General features: G+C 42.5%; 1 protein-coding gene across 11 annotated transcripts in view; it reads right to left on the bottom strand.

The window, feature by feature from the left end:
• Positions 1 to 2625: 2625 nt before the first annotated feature.
• EBF1 (EBF transcription factor 1) overlaps positions 2626 to 15222 on the bottom strand; it is a 411481-nt gene continuing 398884 nt past the window's right edge. For 4 of the 11 annotated variants that reach the window (XM_050794789.1, XM_050794794.1, XM_050794791.1 and 1 more), the window contains exons 15-16: positions 14785 to 14979; positions 2626 to 5828 (exon numbers count right to left, since the gene is read on the bottom strand). In XM_050794789.1, the coding sequence (XP_050650746.1) occupies positions 5797 to 5828; positions 14785 to 14979 (227 nt within the window). In that variant the 3' untranslated portion in view covers positions 2626 to 5796. Of the gene's footprint in view, positions 5829 to 11832; positions 14980 to 15222 lie in introns of those variants that run through there. The other 7 variants (XM_050794787.1, XM_050794788.1, XM_050794792.1 and 4 more) reach the window with 2 other exon arrangements.

Raw genomic sequence — 15222 nt, 5'->3', positions numbered from 1 at the left:
TATATGGTAATAATTTTTTTTCTCATAGAGTCAGCTGCCAGGGCATTGACCAGCACCTGCCATGACCTACTTTCCCTTATATGTTTGGAGAACTCTTATCCTGTAGACCACCACTGGAGCATCCTCTTCTTTGCAGTCTTCCTTGATCTTCAGGGAGAGGACACATCATTATGACTCTCAAATCAGGCTGTGTGAACATCACCGTTCGTAACGTATCTTTTGGTCAGAAGTCTGAAACTGACACCCTAGGGGATTCTGGACTTTGGCCAAGCCAGTGTTTTCAAAACACTGTTTTTAGATAAGTTGCCAACATTTTAAAAATGAAAATTTTATGCCAAATTTTTAAATAATCTGGTAACATATCTGGCATTCTTGAGAAATGAAAGATGGGCAACACTGGGTCCGTCCACATTCTCACATGGGAGCAATCGCCTGGAGCAAGTGGGATTCTCACTTTGGACAGAGCATGCACTTGCCAGTGGCCCCAGCCCTCCCACTGTCCAGTTGTTTTTACCTCTAGTTCACTCCCTTGTTTTGTTTTGGTTTTGTTTTTGTTTTTTTTGAGATGGAGTCTCACTCTGTCGCCCAGGCTGGAGTGCAGTGGCACTGTCTCGGCTCACTGCAGGCTCCGCCTCCTGGGTTCACGCCGTTCTCCTATCTCAGCCTCCCCAGTAGCTGGGACTACAGGCGGCTGCCACCACGCCCAGCTAATTTTTTTTGTATTTTTAGTAAAGACGGGTTTTACCCTGTTAGCCAGGATGGTCTCGATCTTCTGAGCTCGTGATCCACCCGCCTCGGCCTCCCTAAGTGGATTACAGGCATGAGCCGCTGCGCCTGGCCCACCCCCTCATTTTTGCGTAGCCCCTATGAACAAATACGGGGCTGTGAGTTTGTAAGCCTCAACAGAGGCCCTACAGGCAGGAACTATGGCCCGTTTGCTTAGTGTACCTGGTAGCTAGTACAGTATCAAGCACATGGTAGGTGCTCAGGACATGTTCTGAATTGAACTCCCAAGCCCCACAAGTCTCATTGTGTACATCCGCACACTCCACTCACATAGTCTTTTTGTTCCTAAATGTACCTTATGTGCCCCAAAGCTCAGTGTTCTTACGCCTCCCTCCTTTCCTCTGCCTAAGGTGCCAGGCCCACCAGGTTAGCTCCTGCTGAGCTTATATACCTCAGCTCAAATGTCACTTTCTCTAGGAGCCTTTCCCAGCACTTCAGGTTAAATCAGATCCTGCTGCAATGTACCTTCAGAGCATTCTAGACACTTTCTTCATTACCATTATTAGTTTGTTACAGGTATTTGAGTGGTTGCTTAACGTTCATTTGCCCCACTCAAGTATGAGCTCCAGGTGGGTATAACATCACCGTGGCCCACTGATGTATCCACCATGTCTTGCCTAGTACCAGAGGCATAGGAACACACAAAGTTTACAGGCATGAGTGAATACATGAACGATCGAGTGAATGAGCACTTCCAAGAGGTAGCCCCTAAAGATCGTAGAGGCCAGCGTGTCAGAGGTATGGACGTCAGCTGTGCTCTGTGGAGCACTGTGGCACACCTGTCACAGCCTGGCCAACCATTCTAGCACAATTTGAATATTAAGTGTGTGTTTTCTGAGATGGTGTGCATCCTGAGGAGAGGGGCCTCTTCAATCTTTATCTTCTGCATCTAATATAGGAAACTATATCAAACACAGAATTCAAAAGAAACATATATTGAATGGCCAAACTTTTCAGCAAGAATTCTGTTTCTTTAAAAATGATGGCAGCTTCTCTAACTTATATATCACACTCTTTCATTACTCAAATCGGGCTTTATTCCAAAGCCGAAACAGTGCTCACCACACTTGACTGTGTTGCTGCCATCCTATCAGCTCTGGCCATCAAGTTTCTGTTGGTCTACAGCCTATTTGCTGAGTTTTTGAGGCATTTTACAAGTATCATTAACCTCATCATGTTCAAAAACTGTAAAAGTAGGAAAATCATTGAGTGTGCATTTAAAGAGATTCATGATTATGATGGAATTCAAAGTGAAACAATTTTACATGAGTATGTACCTATCTGGTATTTGTGGAATGTTTCACTCCTGTCCAATAGGAGAAGTACCTTATTCATGTGGGGTTAAAAAATATTGATCACAGAAGGCTCAGTTCACACATGCCTCCTCCTCAATGAGCCAGGGCACATAATTAGTTGACCAGAAGACTTGCTGGGATTAATTAGCACTGTGTGTGAAAAGCTTGGTTCAGACTTGTAGCACAAAGGATAGGGGTTCTAGAATGGCCGCTTCCTGGATTCACAATTCAATCACGCAGGAGGATCTCAGTGCTTGGCTGCTGAAGTTGGGGGCTCTTGGCTCCTCTGTGGACCAGTGCGGGCATGTGCACGTCCAGCTACCGCCGGCAGAGGGCAGCAGTACGCTGCGCGTGTTTAATTTGCATCCCAGATTAGCAAATCCCCAAGGACCTACATAAGAAAGAGGGTGTCCCAGGACTACCCTAATTCCTTTTCACTGGGTGTCAAGACTGATCTGAGTCATTGCAAACACAGACCTTTTATATTATGTTGGACTTTGGCTCATCTGAAATAGAGAAATGAATACACAACTAGGAGCTGCCATCACAGACAGGAAGTAACTTTAATTAAATATTGTGAAAGTTGAAAAGTTTTTACAGCTTGAATTTTTGCAAAAAAAAAAAAAAAATTATAACAATCTCTACAGTAGTTAGGTTCTCTAACAATTGAACTGTACAGTGTGTGTCTATTCAAAAACTTTTGATAAGAAGGTGAAAGGTTAGTAGATTTAGAGATGACTTCATTTAAGCTGCATCCTAGTACAATGTGAGGCCAGGGCAATGTTATGCAATCCAGTCATCCAGAAGCTGTATTTTTCCCCCAACACTGAAATCTTAATTTAATTCTTCATTTCATTTTCTTCTTAAAGCCATATTCTGTATTTAGGGGAACATCTTTTATTTGTGAAACTTTTCTGGAGAAGAAAGAGGATCAGAGGGCCAGAATGTCTTTTCATCTAATCAATAGAAATAGAAGCAACAAAACACAAATTATACACATTTTAAAGGCTCTTTGGACTTTCAAGAAGAGTTCTAACCACTTCACATGGCTGACAGATGGGTAGCGTCTGTTGTCAAGGTCTAAGCCGGACACCTTCCCGACTGACCGTTCATTCCTTCAGAAACAGCTAAGGGGCTCACCAGACAAAATATGGCTTTAACTTGTGTACATCTTCAGGCCAGCGCTTACTACGCAAATTCAGATAACCTTTCTGAGTACCGAGAAGCAATGCGTCCACCTTGCTTACGTTTTCCAGTTTTTTAATTATTATTAGTCATCATTATTATTTCTCACCATGAAAAATCAGCTTTCCTCCCTCCCTTACCCTCCCACAACTCCCCTCCCCCACCCACCCCAACCCATAAAAATCGCACTCTGACAGTCTAGTGAAAACCATTGCAAAATCCATATGGGGGCATGCACAGTTGCAGCATTGTTGTAAATGATTTCTTGCTCTACTAGAAAAAGTTACATTGTCTTAAGGTAACAAAACAGTTCTTTTGTGCTTTTCGATTTGTTTTTTTTTTTTTTTTTTTTTCTTTTTCTTTTTTCTTAGAATGTTCGTGATGACTGACAGTTCTGGTGCACAGTTACAATGTACAAGTGAAATGAATATGATTTGCATTGTTAAGGCATCCAATCTGCTGGTTTATATTTATGTGAAAGACAGAGGAAATATACAAGCAGACTTAAGAACGAAAGTATGTTCATTGATTTCTATGAAGTTTCTCCCTAGAATTTAATGCACAAAATGCGTCACTCCAAAGGGAGATATTCCATGCATATTAATAGAGTAAAACAGCATTAGGGTTGTTTTGTAAGCTTCCAAAGCAAAGGATACATTTTTTTTTTTAAATCTACTGAACTAAATACTACAAGAATAATATGCTACTATTTTTTTTTTGCCATATATTGGAAAAAACTTCTTAACTTACAAATAATACAAAAATAGACAATGACTTTTGGGTGGAAATTAAAAAAAACTGAAGCATGGTTTATAACAATACTAAAAATAACTATAAATGAAATGTTTAAAAATCACATTGAAACAGCTAATACAAGTGTAGGTGACCAAACAAATACGCACTTTTCACATAGCAAACATACACAATAAAATAAATTGGGGGTGGGAGGAAGAGGAAGAAGGGTAAAGCAATGTACAAATTCGAAAGATAAATACATTATTTATATGGATATTTTACAAAATCCCCTTTAAAACAAAAAGCCTTTTAATTAACTTTGCAAGTATGTGCAAGCTAAAGGTAGTGAGCTTTTTTTTTCTTTGCAAAATATGCAGTAAAATCTTTTTGTGATATTGAAAAAAATGTCTTAAGACATTAAAATGTATAAATAGAACAACAACTTTGGCAAAAAAAAATCACAAAAAAAAATCTACAGTATTTATAACTACATACAAAAACACAAGAGCAAAGAAAAAAATATCAGGCAAATGCATCCTCAGAGCTTTGCTGCATCTTTGCTATTAATTGTTATTTTTAAGAACACTTCCCAGATAACGAGAGCAAAAATTCCCATAGAACAGAAAACTATGTTTTGGAGGTCTCAACCTTCCTTTCCTTTCCCCCGTTCCCTTTAACTCTTAATTCCAAAGCACTTAACCTGTTGTTTTAATCTATTATTTTACAAATGGTAAGGGTCGACTGATAGAGACCGTATCTTGAATGGGAAAATCGAAATACCTGCCACGTTGCTTTTGTCAACTTTTGGAAGATAGGTATGAAGTCGGCATTTAGGAAGAGTAAACTTTAAACTTGCAAATGGGGGAGTGTACATGAGGTTTTGGCTTGTTAACTGGAGGGCAGAGTGTGGAATTCTGTGCCTGGACCCTGTTCCATGAAGTCTCAAAGGAGATTCTCACACAGTATGTGTGCCACCAAGCTCTCAAGAGGCCATCGGCTTCAGAAGAAACTGACTTAAGTAAAAGGAGAGAATGAGATCAGATTTAAATATGCAGTTTTAACAATCTGTCTAGAGGCACTGGATTTTCGAGTAGAGGGAAAAATGTGATCACTTACATCGTGTTTTAACTTTCCAGGCTGCATTTATTTACACAGTTAATTAAGACAACAATACAAAAGAGAGAAATAAGCTTGCACTGCTAAGGGGTGGCATGTTAAGTTAGATATTGAAAATGCACTGTCTGAGCTAACTACCATTTGATATGCTTTAAGGCGCAAAAGCCGACCCTTAGTTTTTCTAAAAAATCTAACTGGCATTCCTATTCTGTCCCATACAAGCTTTTTTTTTTTCTTTTTTTCTTTTCTTTTTTTTACTTTTTTGTAAATATCACCACTTCATTCTTCCTTTACACAGCTTTAAAAACATCATAAATTAAAACATGAAGTCTTATTTATAGTGTCCCTTGTATACAGCTTTATGGTTTATAAAAGACAAATGATTGCAGAATTAAGCTTAAAAAAAAAAGAGAAAAAAGTGGATTTGCTTTTGTCAATACAGAATAAATATATCCCCCAAATACTTGGGAGGTACAACTTTAACCAACACTCTGCACTTGCAGATCCCTCTTCCAATTTCAGTATTTGCAAGGTCGGTGATTTTGTTTAAAAATCTGCAGTTATTGTGATTCCTCTTAAAAAGGCCTGAGTTAAAAGTTCCACTCTGGGACTTGTATCAGATTACTCTCTGTAGCAGAATCCAACCTCTTCATTAATACAATTCTTCAAGGCAATTCTTTCACATAGGAGGAACAATCATGCCAGATATCGCTATGGAAAGAGAAGACAGAAGTCAATGGTTTTTTTTTTTTGCATCCAAACTTCTCACTGAGAAAAGTAATAAAGATTAAAAAAAACAAAACAAACCCCACACACAACTATGTTGTTTAAATATTAACCACAAATTTGCTCTCATCTTCTCTGGAATGAGTTTTCGTTATAAAATATACGTGTGCTTTATTAAAAATTATAATAAATCAGCATGGGCATGTGTCTTTAAAAGAACAAAATATCCTAAACATCCCTCCAAATCTGATTTCAATTTTAAGGCATAACTGGAAAGTTGCATAGTTTGAATACCACTGCGAAAGTTGCAGCTTCGAACCTTGCAAAGTAGTGAGAATTTTCAGTTTGTCATTCTTTTTTCCCTCCCCTTCACATCCAAAATAGAAAGAAGTGGTCCATCCGAACTGCATGCAATTTCTACAAAAAATATGGCTCTCCCTGTCCTCTGTATTAGCACAAAAACTGAGCCACAAAGCAGAAATCTTGAATGCCTTTGCTTAGGTCCTTGAGCTGGGAGAAGGAAATGCCAGCGACAGCAGGCCTTGTTCACTGGGAATATAAAGTTGGGAGAAAGCATAGCTGGGAGGAGAAGACAGGTTTGCATGAAACTACAGAATGTCTTCCATATCACGGCTTCACTCAACGTTTTGGGAATGATCTGACCATATTTCCTAGAAAATTGTAGCCTGGGAAAGCTGGAATGAGATCCTGGGGGAAAAAAAAGGCTGTTTGAGGTAACCAAAAATTGTTGAAAGCATTCAGAGCTAGGAGGTCGCAGATGGTGGTATTTAGAGAACACAGAATCAGATAGGCCTGAGTCCCACCTCTGGTTTTTCTGCTATGAAGCTCAGCTTCTGTAGCTAGAATCACAGCAACACTTAGGGTTATTGGAGAGGTGAATAAAATGATATATGCAAAGTGCTTAGCCTGGGTTCAGCTCCTAGTGAGGACCTGATAGAGGTTAGCTGCTGGGATTTTTAACCCACCACTTCTGCTGCTAAACTAGCTGTGTGACCCTGTGTTAATTGCTTAACTTCTCTGGGCTGTATGTGCTCTTATATCAAATAGGCACCATCCCATGTGGCACACTTTGTGTGATTAGTGGGAAGAATAAAAGGATAACTAAGAAAATTAAAACAGGGTGGCAACTTTGAAACATGTCAAGGTGAGAGAGATGCTGCCATTATAAGCAAGGGGCAGGCGTCCCAATGACGGTTGAGTGTCTTGTCAGGCAGAGTCATTGTTTTCTTTTTATGGCAAATCTAAATGTAAATTAATGTTGTTTTCAGTGATGACTGCGTCTAGGAAGTGGCCCTCTTCGTTTACTAATGATCATGTCTGGAAGAATGTGCCTTTTAAAAACAAAAAACAAAACAAAACAAAACCCCACGAATCCCAGTACCACAAATCCTGCAAGTGGATACAGGGAGGCCACCCGGGGCTCTTAGCCCTGAGACCCCCACGTTCCTCCGGCTTCCCTACCCCCACCCCTGGCATTTTAGATTCAATTAAAACAAAAACCAAAAAGTATTTTGCCAAACACTTTTTCCGTTAATTTTTAAACCCATCTGTATTCACAAGGAAATTCAATCCACATGTTTCTGATTCATTTACACGTAAATCATCCAAATGTTGTTTTGCAAGAGCCGTTTTGCAGCCCAAAAGCTCCTGGAGTCCTTTCCGTAAGCCCTCATAAGCCTTTTTTTCTTAGAAACAGGAAGTTGTCTTTTGCCAAATGCCGACCAACTTAAACCCCCGAAGACTTGGGATCAGTTGGAAATGCAGTCCCCCTAAGATTCAAGTGAGCCCTAGGTTTGACTGAAACCAGGAGCTCAGTATTTCAATCCAAGCCTTAACTGGAGAATTCGAGATGCTGTCGCTCCAAAGACAAGGAGGCGCAAGGGGGGATCTTTGCTGTGGGACAGCCCAGCATGGCTCTGCCTCCCCAGGGATCTTTTCATCCGGGCTGCAGGTAGGTCCAGGCAACTTTACTAAAGGCAGCAGGAGTTTTAAGCCTGTAGCAAAAGGTGCAAGTCTACATTTGCTTTCCACCAAAATCTATTCTGCATGCCTGGCATTGAAGAGCAGTTCCCTATAGTATAGTCACACAACTCAGGCAGTATCAATATGATTCAAAGCAAAGGAAAAAGCTAATTTGGTTGGTGGGTCCAGCCAACATTTATCAGCTGGACTGTGAAAACATCCCATTTGAATGACCAGAATTTAAAAAAAAAAAAAATCAAAGCAGTCTTTTGGTACCCAAATAAGTGTTAGATCAACTAGATTAAGCCTCCACTTAGGGCCACATTAAAAGTTCTAAAGCAAAGCTAACTGATGTGCCAGTTCATAGCTAACAGCACTTTTTATTTTGGACTACTGGGGCTGCAAACTCCAGCACCCCAAGAGCCCAGGCTGTGAACAGGAGTGAGCGAATCCCCTGGGTGGGGAAGTGAGGATGGAGGTGATGATGCCAAGGGCATGCCTGGGCAGTGACTCAGCTCCCACCAAATGCCACTGGGCAGGAATGCCTGCTTGCAGCCACTGATATTCTCAACCGTTTCAAGAGAAGCTGGAGATATAGAATTTGTTTTTTGTTTTTTGTTTTTTTTTTTAATGAAATAGTCAAGTTTATACATGATAGCAAAAAATTGAAATTAATGATATATGGGTCTAGTGGGTGGGTTTGGCCCTCTCCTACTTTCCTACTTCACCTTCATCGGCCCACAGACTTCTCTGAGCATCTGATGGGAGCTATGGAAACTCTCTTCAAAAGAAGTTGTGATGTCTTAGTACAAGGTGCTAAGTGTCCTCATGAGGAATTTTCATGTACCCCACTTGAGCAAGACAGCATGCCACAGCATTTCTGGAACATTCTCAGACCAATGTTGTCCACACCCAGAATTTTGCATGTAACATCAAAGCGTTACGGTTCTCTGAATCCCAATCATGACTTTCTAAACTCCAAGGGCAGAACCCTTGCTGTTGAGTAAATTATGGGAAAAGGTCCCTGCCTGTGGCTTCTAAGCCTAGATACTGCCAAAGAGGCCCTTTTAATAGAGAAACTCACTGCACAACTGCCTGAAGATCTTGAGTTTTAGGAGTTGTTTTTCTTATATCTGTGCTGCAATCTGAAGATTCATTATGTGGGTGAGAGGGATGGGTGTCTGGAGCTTGGAATGTTCCAGAAATGCCATTGGCATGCTTACTTGCCCAAGCGGAGTGCATAAAGATTACCATGAGGACACCACCCTCTCAACACCATGTGCCAGGACATCACAAGACCATGGTGGCTCTGCCATTTTCCCCAGCAGCTGGATGATCATGTTCTCTGACGGAAGCTCGGAAAACTATTGCTTTGAGAGGCAATGCATTTTTCATTACCGTTTCTACATTTTTGATAAAAACAAAGACAAAACAAAGTTCTGCAGAGCTGGGAGGGTTTGGAGAGGGTGGAATGTAGTCTTCCCCAAACCACCACATGTGTAAGAATTATGAGCTAATCACTCGGGAGGCTGAGGCAGGAGAATGGCATGAACCTGGTAGGCGGAGCTTGCAGTGAGCCGAGATCGTGCCACCGCACTCCAGCCTGGGCTACAGAGGGAGACTCCGTCTCAAAAAAAAAAATTATGAGCTAATCAGGAACAGCGGGGTAAGTGAGTGGGTAAATCTTGCACTGACTGAATATGTGCATGGAAAAAATGACAATTCCATAGGATTTGGTCCTGGGCTGCATGATATCTAGGGTTGAGAAGAGCCAACCTGAGCTTCAGCAAGGTGGAAAAGAAAAACATCAGTATATGGATACTATTTTTGTGAAATTACTCTGGCCTTTTTGTTAATTTTTCATGCATAGACTATCCAGGACATGGCTAGGGTTTGGAATCACTACATCAGCGGGGGTTCCAATGGCATGGGACAGCCTTCTTGGGGATGCCTCTCTCTTGAATAATGAAGTCCTTTGAGGCCTCAATTGCCTGAAACCCAAGCTCTAAGCAGCATAAGCTTCAGGAGAAGGGAACAGGACATCTCCATGGACAAAGACTGAGCATAGTTGGTGACTCAAGTCTTTGGCTCTGGAAAACAGACACAGTTAGGTAGTCTGGGACCAGGATTTACCAATTGCTTCACCTGCATAAGAGCAGAAAGAGGTATCTCTGCATTTTTCTTTTTAAATCTAAAATATAGTTGCATTTTCCAAAGTTTTTCATATGACATTAAGTGTTCTTAACATGCAGAAGAGGACTCTGTATGTCAAAATAAGTTTGGCAAACTAAATGAAATAGTCATTTTTATTTAACTGCAGGATGCCCCAGAGACTTTAATTGTGGATGTCCAAGATAGTGATCCAGGGAGCACCACATTCCAAATTGTTTTGACTACCATATTTTTATTTTTTAACAGGACATTTTGTGAGTCTCCAGAAGTCGACACTAGAGTTGCTTTAAAAACAAAAACAAAAACAAAAACAGAAACAAAAACAAACAAACAAAAAAAACCCACAACTCAGATATATGGTAACTTTTTCAAACGTTTTATCTACCTGGGAGAGAAAGCCAGCTGGAATCATGATAGTATCTGTGAATCCTACTGTTCACACCACACGTTATCCAGGACACGTCTGCCTCTGCTTCTTGGCTAAGGTTGTCTTCAGTCCTTCTGCTGAAAGTGCTCCTTGCCCCCATCTCCCTGGGCCTGAATCCCACTTGCTCCTCATGGAGGCAACCTGTTCTGAATTCTCCTTCATCTTTCCTTCCTCTGTACTTCCACAGCTGGGTGCCCAGCCTTTCCCAGACAGATCTTCCTTATTTACTTTGGTGTCATGTCTCCCCTAATACAGGGAAAGATTTTATGGGCAGAATTTTGTAGCCCTTATGGGCCTAACCTAGTGGCTTGAATATAGAAACGTAATATAGCATAGTGGCTTAACATAGTCCAGTCAATCTGTCTGGGCTTAAATCCCAGGCTTCCTTGTTTGCTAGTTGTGTAAATGGGGACAAGCCAACTTAGCTTCAGTCTCAGTTTCCACATCTGTATAAGAGGGACAATAGACAGGCTACCTTAAGGGTGGTTGGGAGCCAGGCTGGGAATAAGCCCTCCTAGTTGGTGGCTGTGTTCACCATTATCACCACCATGTGACATTGCAGTGCTTAGTTCTTGGGGAATAAACATGCATGTAGTAACCACAGGAGACTAAGGGAGCACTGATGGGGAAGAGGTCTTTTAGGAGTCGGCTTTAGAAAAAAGAACCATGTACAATTAACAGAGTGGCAGTTGGAGGTAAATAGGCCTTGAAAACATTTAAATGGCCTAAATGTGGCACCTCTAATCTTGTTTACATGGGCAATTTGCTTAACCAAGACTTCCTAGTCACTTGCCCTGTCTTAATGATCACAATTCTGAACTAGGTGGGTCCCAATGAAGTAGGTGTTACTGTAACATTGAAAAGGAAAAAGGTGGAATAAAACACTTCAGGGATCCTTACACCGATTCCATAACCTGCCTACATCCATTTTTTTTCCTGGTAGAAATAGAGTTTGGAAAGTTAAAGATGAAGTAATTCTCTGAATGTCACCATTCTCAGGGAAAACTTCTGTGGCGCAAGCAAGAGTGCCCTGAAAAACTGGTGCTGTTCATCTAAGACTGGGTCCTCTTTGCCCTGCTGGAGATTGTGTGCAGAGGGTAAAGAGGCAAGTCCCAGAGTGTGAGCCCCACCTGCCAGCCCAGCACCTGGGGTCACAGTGGGCAGAAAGAAGAGCTTAAAGTGAGATGTTTACATTAATTTAACCATTCATATGTCTGTCACTGACATCTCAAAAGTAGTAATATTTGGTATACGACAGTATGAGCAAAACATACTGTAAATATGTTTTTTTCTTTTTTTTCTCACCATGAAAAATCAGCTTTCCTCCCTCCCTTACCCTCCCCCACCCACCCCATTTTTTTTTTCCTTTTTTTCTTTCTTTCTTTTTTTTTTTTTTAAATAGAGTCTTGCTCTGGAGTGCAGTGGCGTGATCTCGGCTCGCTGCAACCTGTGTCCCAGGTTCAAGCGATTCTCCTCCCTCAGTCTCCCTAGTAGCTGGGACTACAGGCCACACCACCAGGCCCGGCTAATTTTTGTATTTTTAGTAGAGACAAGGTTTCGCCATGTTGGCCAGGCTGGTCTCAAACACCTGACCTCAGGTGATCCACCCACCTCCGCCTCCCAAAGTACTGAGACTACAGGTGTGAGCCACCACGCCCAGCCCATTCTTTTTATAATTGTTGTTTCATCATGCTCAATAGTCAGGGCATGGGATAGGGGAAAATTCAGAAAAGTCCCCTTGACATTTGTTCAATCAGAAGGAAAGGGCAATGTCGTCCACAACAGTGAATCCAGCAAGAGGTGTGTCCCTGAGTCAGACCTCAAACCTCCCACGCTGTGGCCTTGTGTTAGGAAAGGTGACCGAGAGGCACAGACTCGGCGGTTATTCAGAGAAATGGGGACAGTCTCTGTACTTTGGGGATCTGTAATTGGGTAAGAAGTGGGTTAGAAAATCCCTGGGAGAACAAATGTACAAACTTTGTCTGAGTCGCTGTCCTGAAGCCACTTCATCATTACTTAAACATGCACATACCCTCATCCAGATCCTGGCTTTCAGGTGATAACCAGATCTCCTGAAACCCGGGAAGTCATAAGATCTGGGCCCAGCCCCTGTTTCCAACCACTTCCTGCTTCCTCCTAGGACCACAGGGCATGAGAAGACATCGGGCCTCCTGGGAGCTGCCCACTTCTGTCACTGTTGGCCTGTGATACAGCCACTGACCTTCCAAGAGCGGGGGCCTGTTCTTCTCTAGTGCTTCCCCTCAACTGCTGATTATAAACCCCATCATATCTGGTTCTGATGTCAAATCTATGTTTAGCAAGGGCTGAGATTGGCAGCTCAAGAATGGTAAATTTCTGCTTTCCATATGTATGATCATTATTTAAACCTATTATAAGTTATGTTCGCTCAAGCATTATATCCCTAGTTTGCCAGCTGGAGGTGTACTGAGGGTGACAAAGCATTATTTTTAGCTGAAAGAGAATCAGATTTGCAGGAATGGGTGGCTCTACTTTGTGGGGGTGGGCATTTTCTATCATGAGTAATATTGCCTGAAATGTAGTTGCACAGGCAGGCTTTTTTTTTTTTTTTTCCTCTTTCCTCTAAGAAGATGGATTTGCCACTGTGTGTCAGAGTGGGGAAGAGCAGCGTGCTCTGTGGGGCACTGAGTCTGGCTGTGCTGGGAAGATTTGCAAGCAGGGTTCTGGGGAGTATTTTGAAGAGTCCTTCTGGAGGCAGAAAGACAATGTGATCGGGTGCTCAGGCTCTGGGGTCACATGGCTTGGGTTCCAGTTTAGCTGTACTATTTACTAGCCATGTGACCTGGATCAAATTGAGCCTCAAGTTTCCCATCTGTACAATGGGACTAGTGCTGACATCATAGGGTCTTCAGGAGAATCACTATATGCTTCCCACAGTGTAAAGCATCCAGCACACAGTATGTGTAGACAAGTGTAAATATGCATGTACTTTTACATAAGAAACAGGGCTGAGACATCCCAGATATGTGCACTGCCGTCCTCACCCCTCCCTGACTTCCAGGCTGACCTCCATCAGTGAGGTGCCGGCCACCAAGGGAAGGCACTGTGGGAACCTTTGTATGGCTGGGCTTAAGGGCACAGACTCTGATGGGACTTACATTCATCTCCACCGTTTAACCGACTATGTCTGTGGTCAGATATTTACCCTCTTTAAGCTTCCATTTTGTCATCTGCACAATGAAGACCATAATAGCTCTCATACTTTAGGAAGATGTGAGGATTAAATGGTATAAAATCTGCTCCGTGCATAGGATGGCTCCAGATACACTGTTCAGTGCTCAATAAATGGTGGTCGACGAGTTTATTAATCTTATCTCCCTACCAGCTGCCTTAGGAATCCTAACTATGTCTCTTTTACCACCACTGAGTAATAAAGTATTTAGGAGATGAATGTTTGAGTCTGAGTTTGAAGCCAGCTTCTGCCGTGTATCAGCTGTTAAAAGTCAGGCAATTTCATGACCTCTCTAACCTTTAGTTTTCTCATCTGTCAAGTAGGAGATATGAGTACCTACCACACAATCCTGCTGGGGGCAATGAATGGGGTTGTGCAGGTCTCAACATATGACACACAACACAGTGCTGAGCTCATAAGAAAAATGTTAGAAATGGTGTGCTCAGTTTTAAAAGGTGGGTAACTTTTTATTCTTAATGAATGAAAAGGCCATCTCAACTCTTAGCAACTATTTTATTTTCCATATGCAATGGTGGGAAAGTGATTTAACAATTTTAGTATGAACCAGAATACTCTAGTGGTATTCTGGGGTTTCTTAATCCCAGTAGGAAGTCTTTGACCTTTGGTTTATGATGCTCTAACTTCAGGGCTCTGATCAAGTTATGGCTCACCCCCTCCCTGTTATCAGCCCCGCACACGTTCACTCTGACACAGGCAACAGGAAGGGAAGGTTGAGCGACCTACTTCAGGAGAAGGCCAGTCCCGGGAGAGACCCTGCACTGGAGAACTTGCTAGAGTCCACAAAAGACTGATCTGATAATGGCGACCACAGGGAGTGAAAGAGGAGAAAAGAGAAATGATGCTGTTAGTCAGTAGAAACAGTATTCCCAAGCAAATCCCGGGCCTGAGCTGAATTGCTGAAGTTGGAAAGAGGACTTCTTGAGCACCTCCAGCAGAGGAGAGATGAGTATGGCCAAGGGCCAGGGCTGAGGAGAGCAAACACAAAGGAACAGAAGAGATGAGGGCAGAGAGAATCAGGCAGGGTCCAAGGCTGATTCCCTCGGCAATGGTGATGTATCTGCTTCAGGCCCTGGGAGGGTGAAGTTAGGGCACTGGATCTGGATTGGCAGGTGGGGCCTGGGGCTTACCTTGCAGGCTGTTCCCGTTGGTGCTGGTGCAGGTGGGAGGCGGGGAGGTCTGGGGTCTGACGACTGGTGCAAAAGCACTCTTCTGTTTCACGGCTGAGACCATGTTGGCTGGTGAAAAGGAGAAGATGCCCGAGGAGCTGCTGCAGTTGGAGGGGAGACTTGTGGAGGAGGCCATGGTGGGGCTGGATGGCACTACTGAGAGGGTCAATGAGAAAGGAGAAATCAGTGCCTCTCATGGCATCCTGAAGCAAAGAAGCTCAGATCCATCCCTCACCCAGCCACCTTGCTCTGTCCTGCTCAGACAATGCTTCCAGCACAAACTTTCCCTGAATTCGCAGGCTCTTGTCTACTTTCGCTATACAGAACTTAGCATGTGCTACCTTTCATTACTGGGGATCTTTTATGTGTTTATTGTGGGGCCACTGTATGCCAGGCAGT

Source organism: Macaca thibetana, chromosome 6 (assembly GCF_024542745.1).
Source record: "Macaca thibetana thibetana isolate TM-01 chromosome 6, ASM2454274v1, whole genome shotgun sequence".
NCBI lineage: Eukaryota > Metazoa > Chordata > Mammalia > Primates > Cercopithecidae > Macaca > Macaca thibetana.
This window is presented reverse-complemented; position numbering and strand designations above follow the sequence as displayed.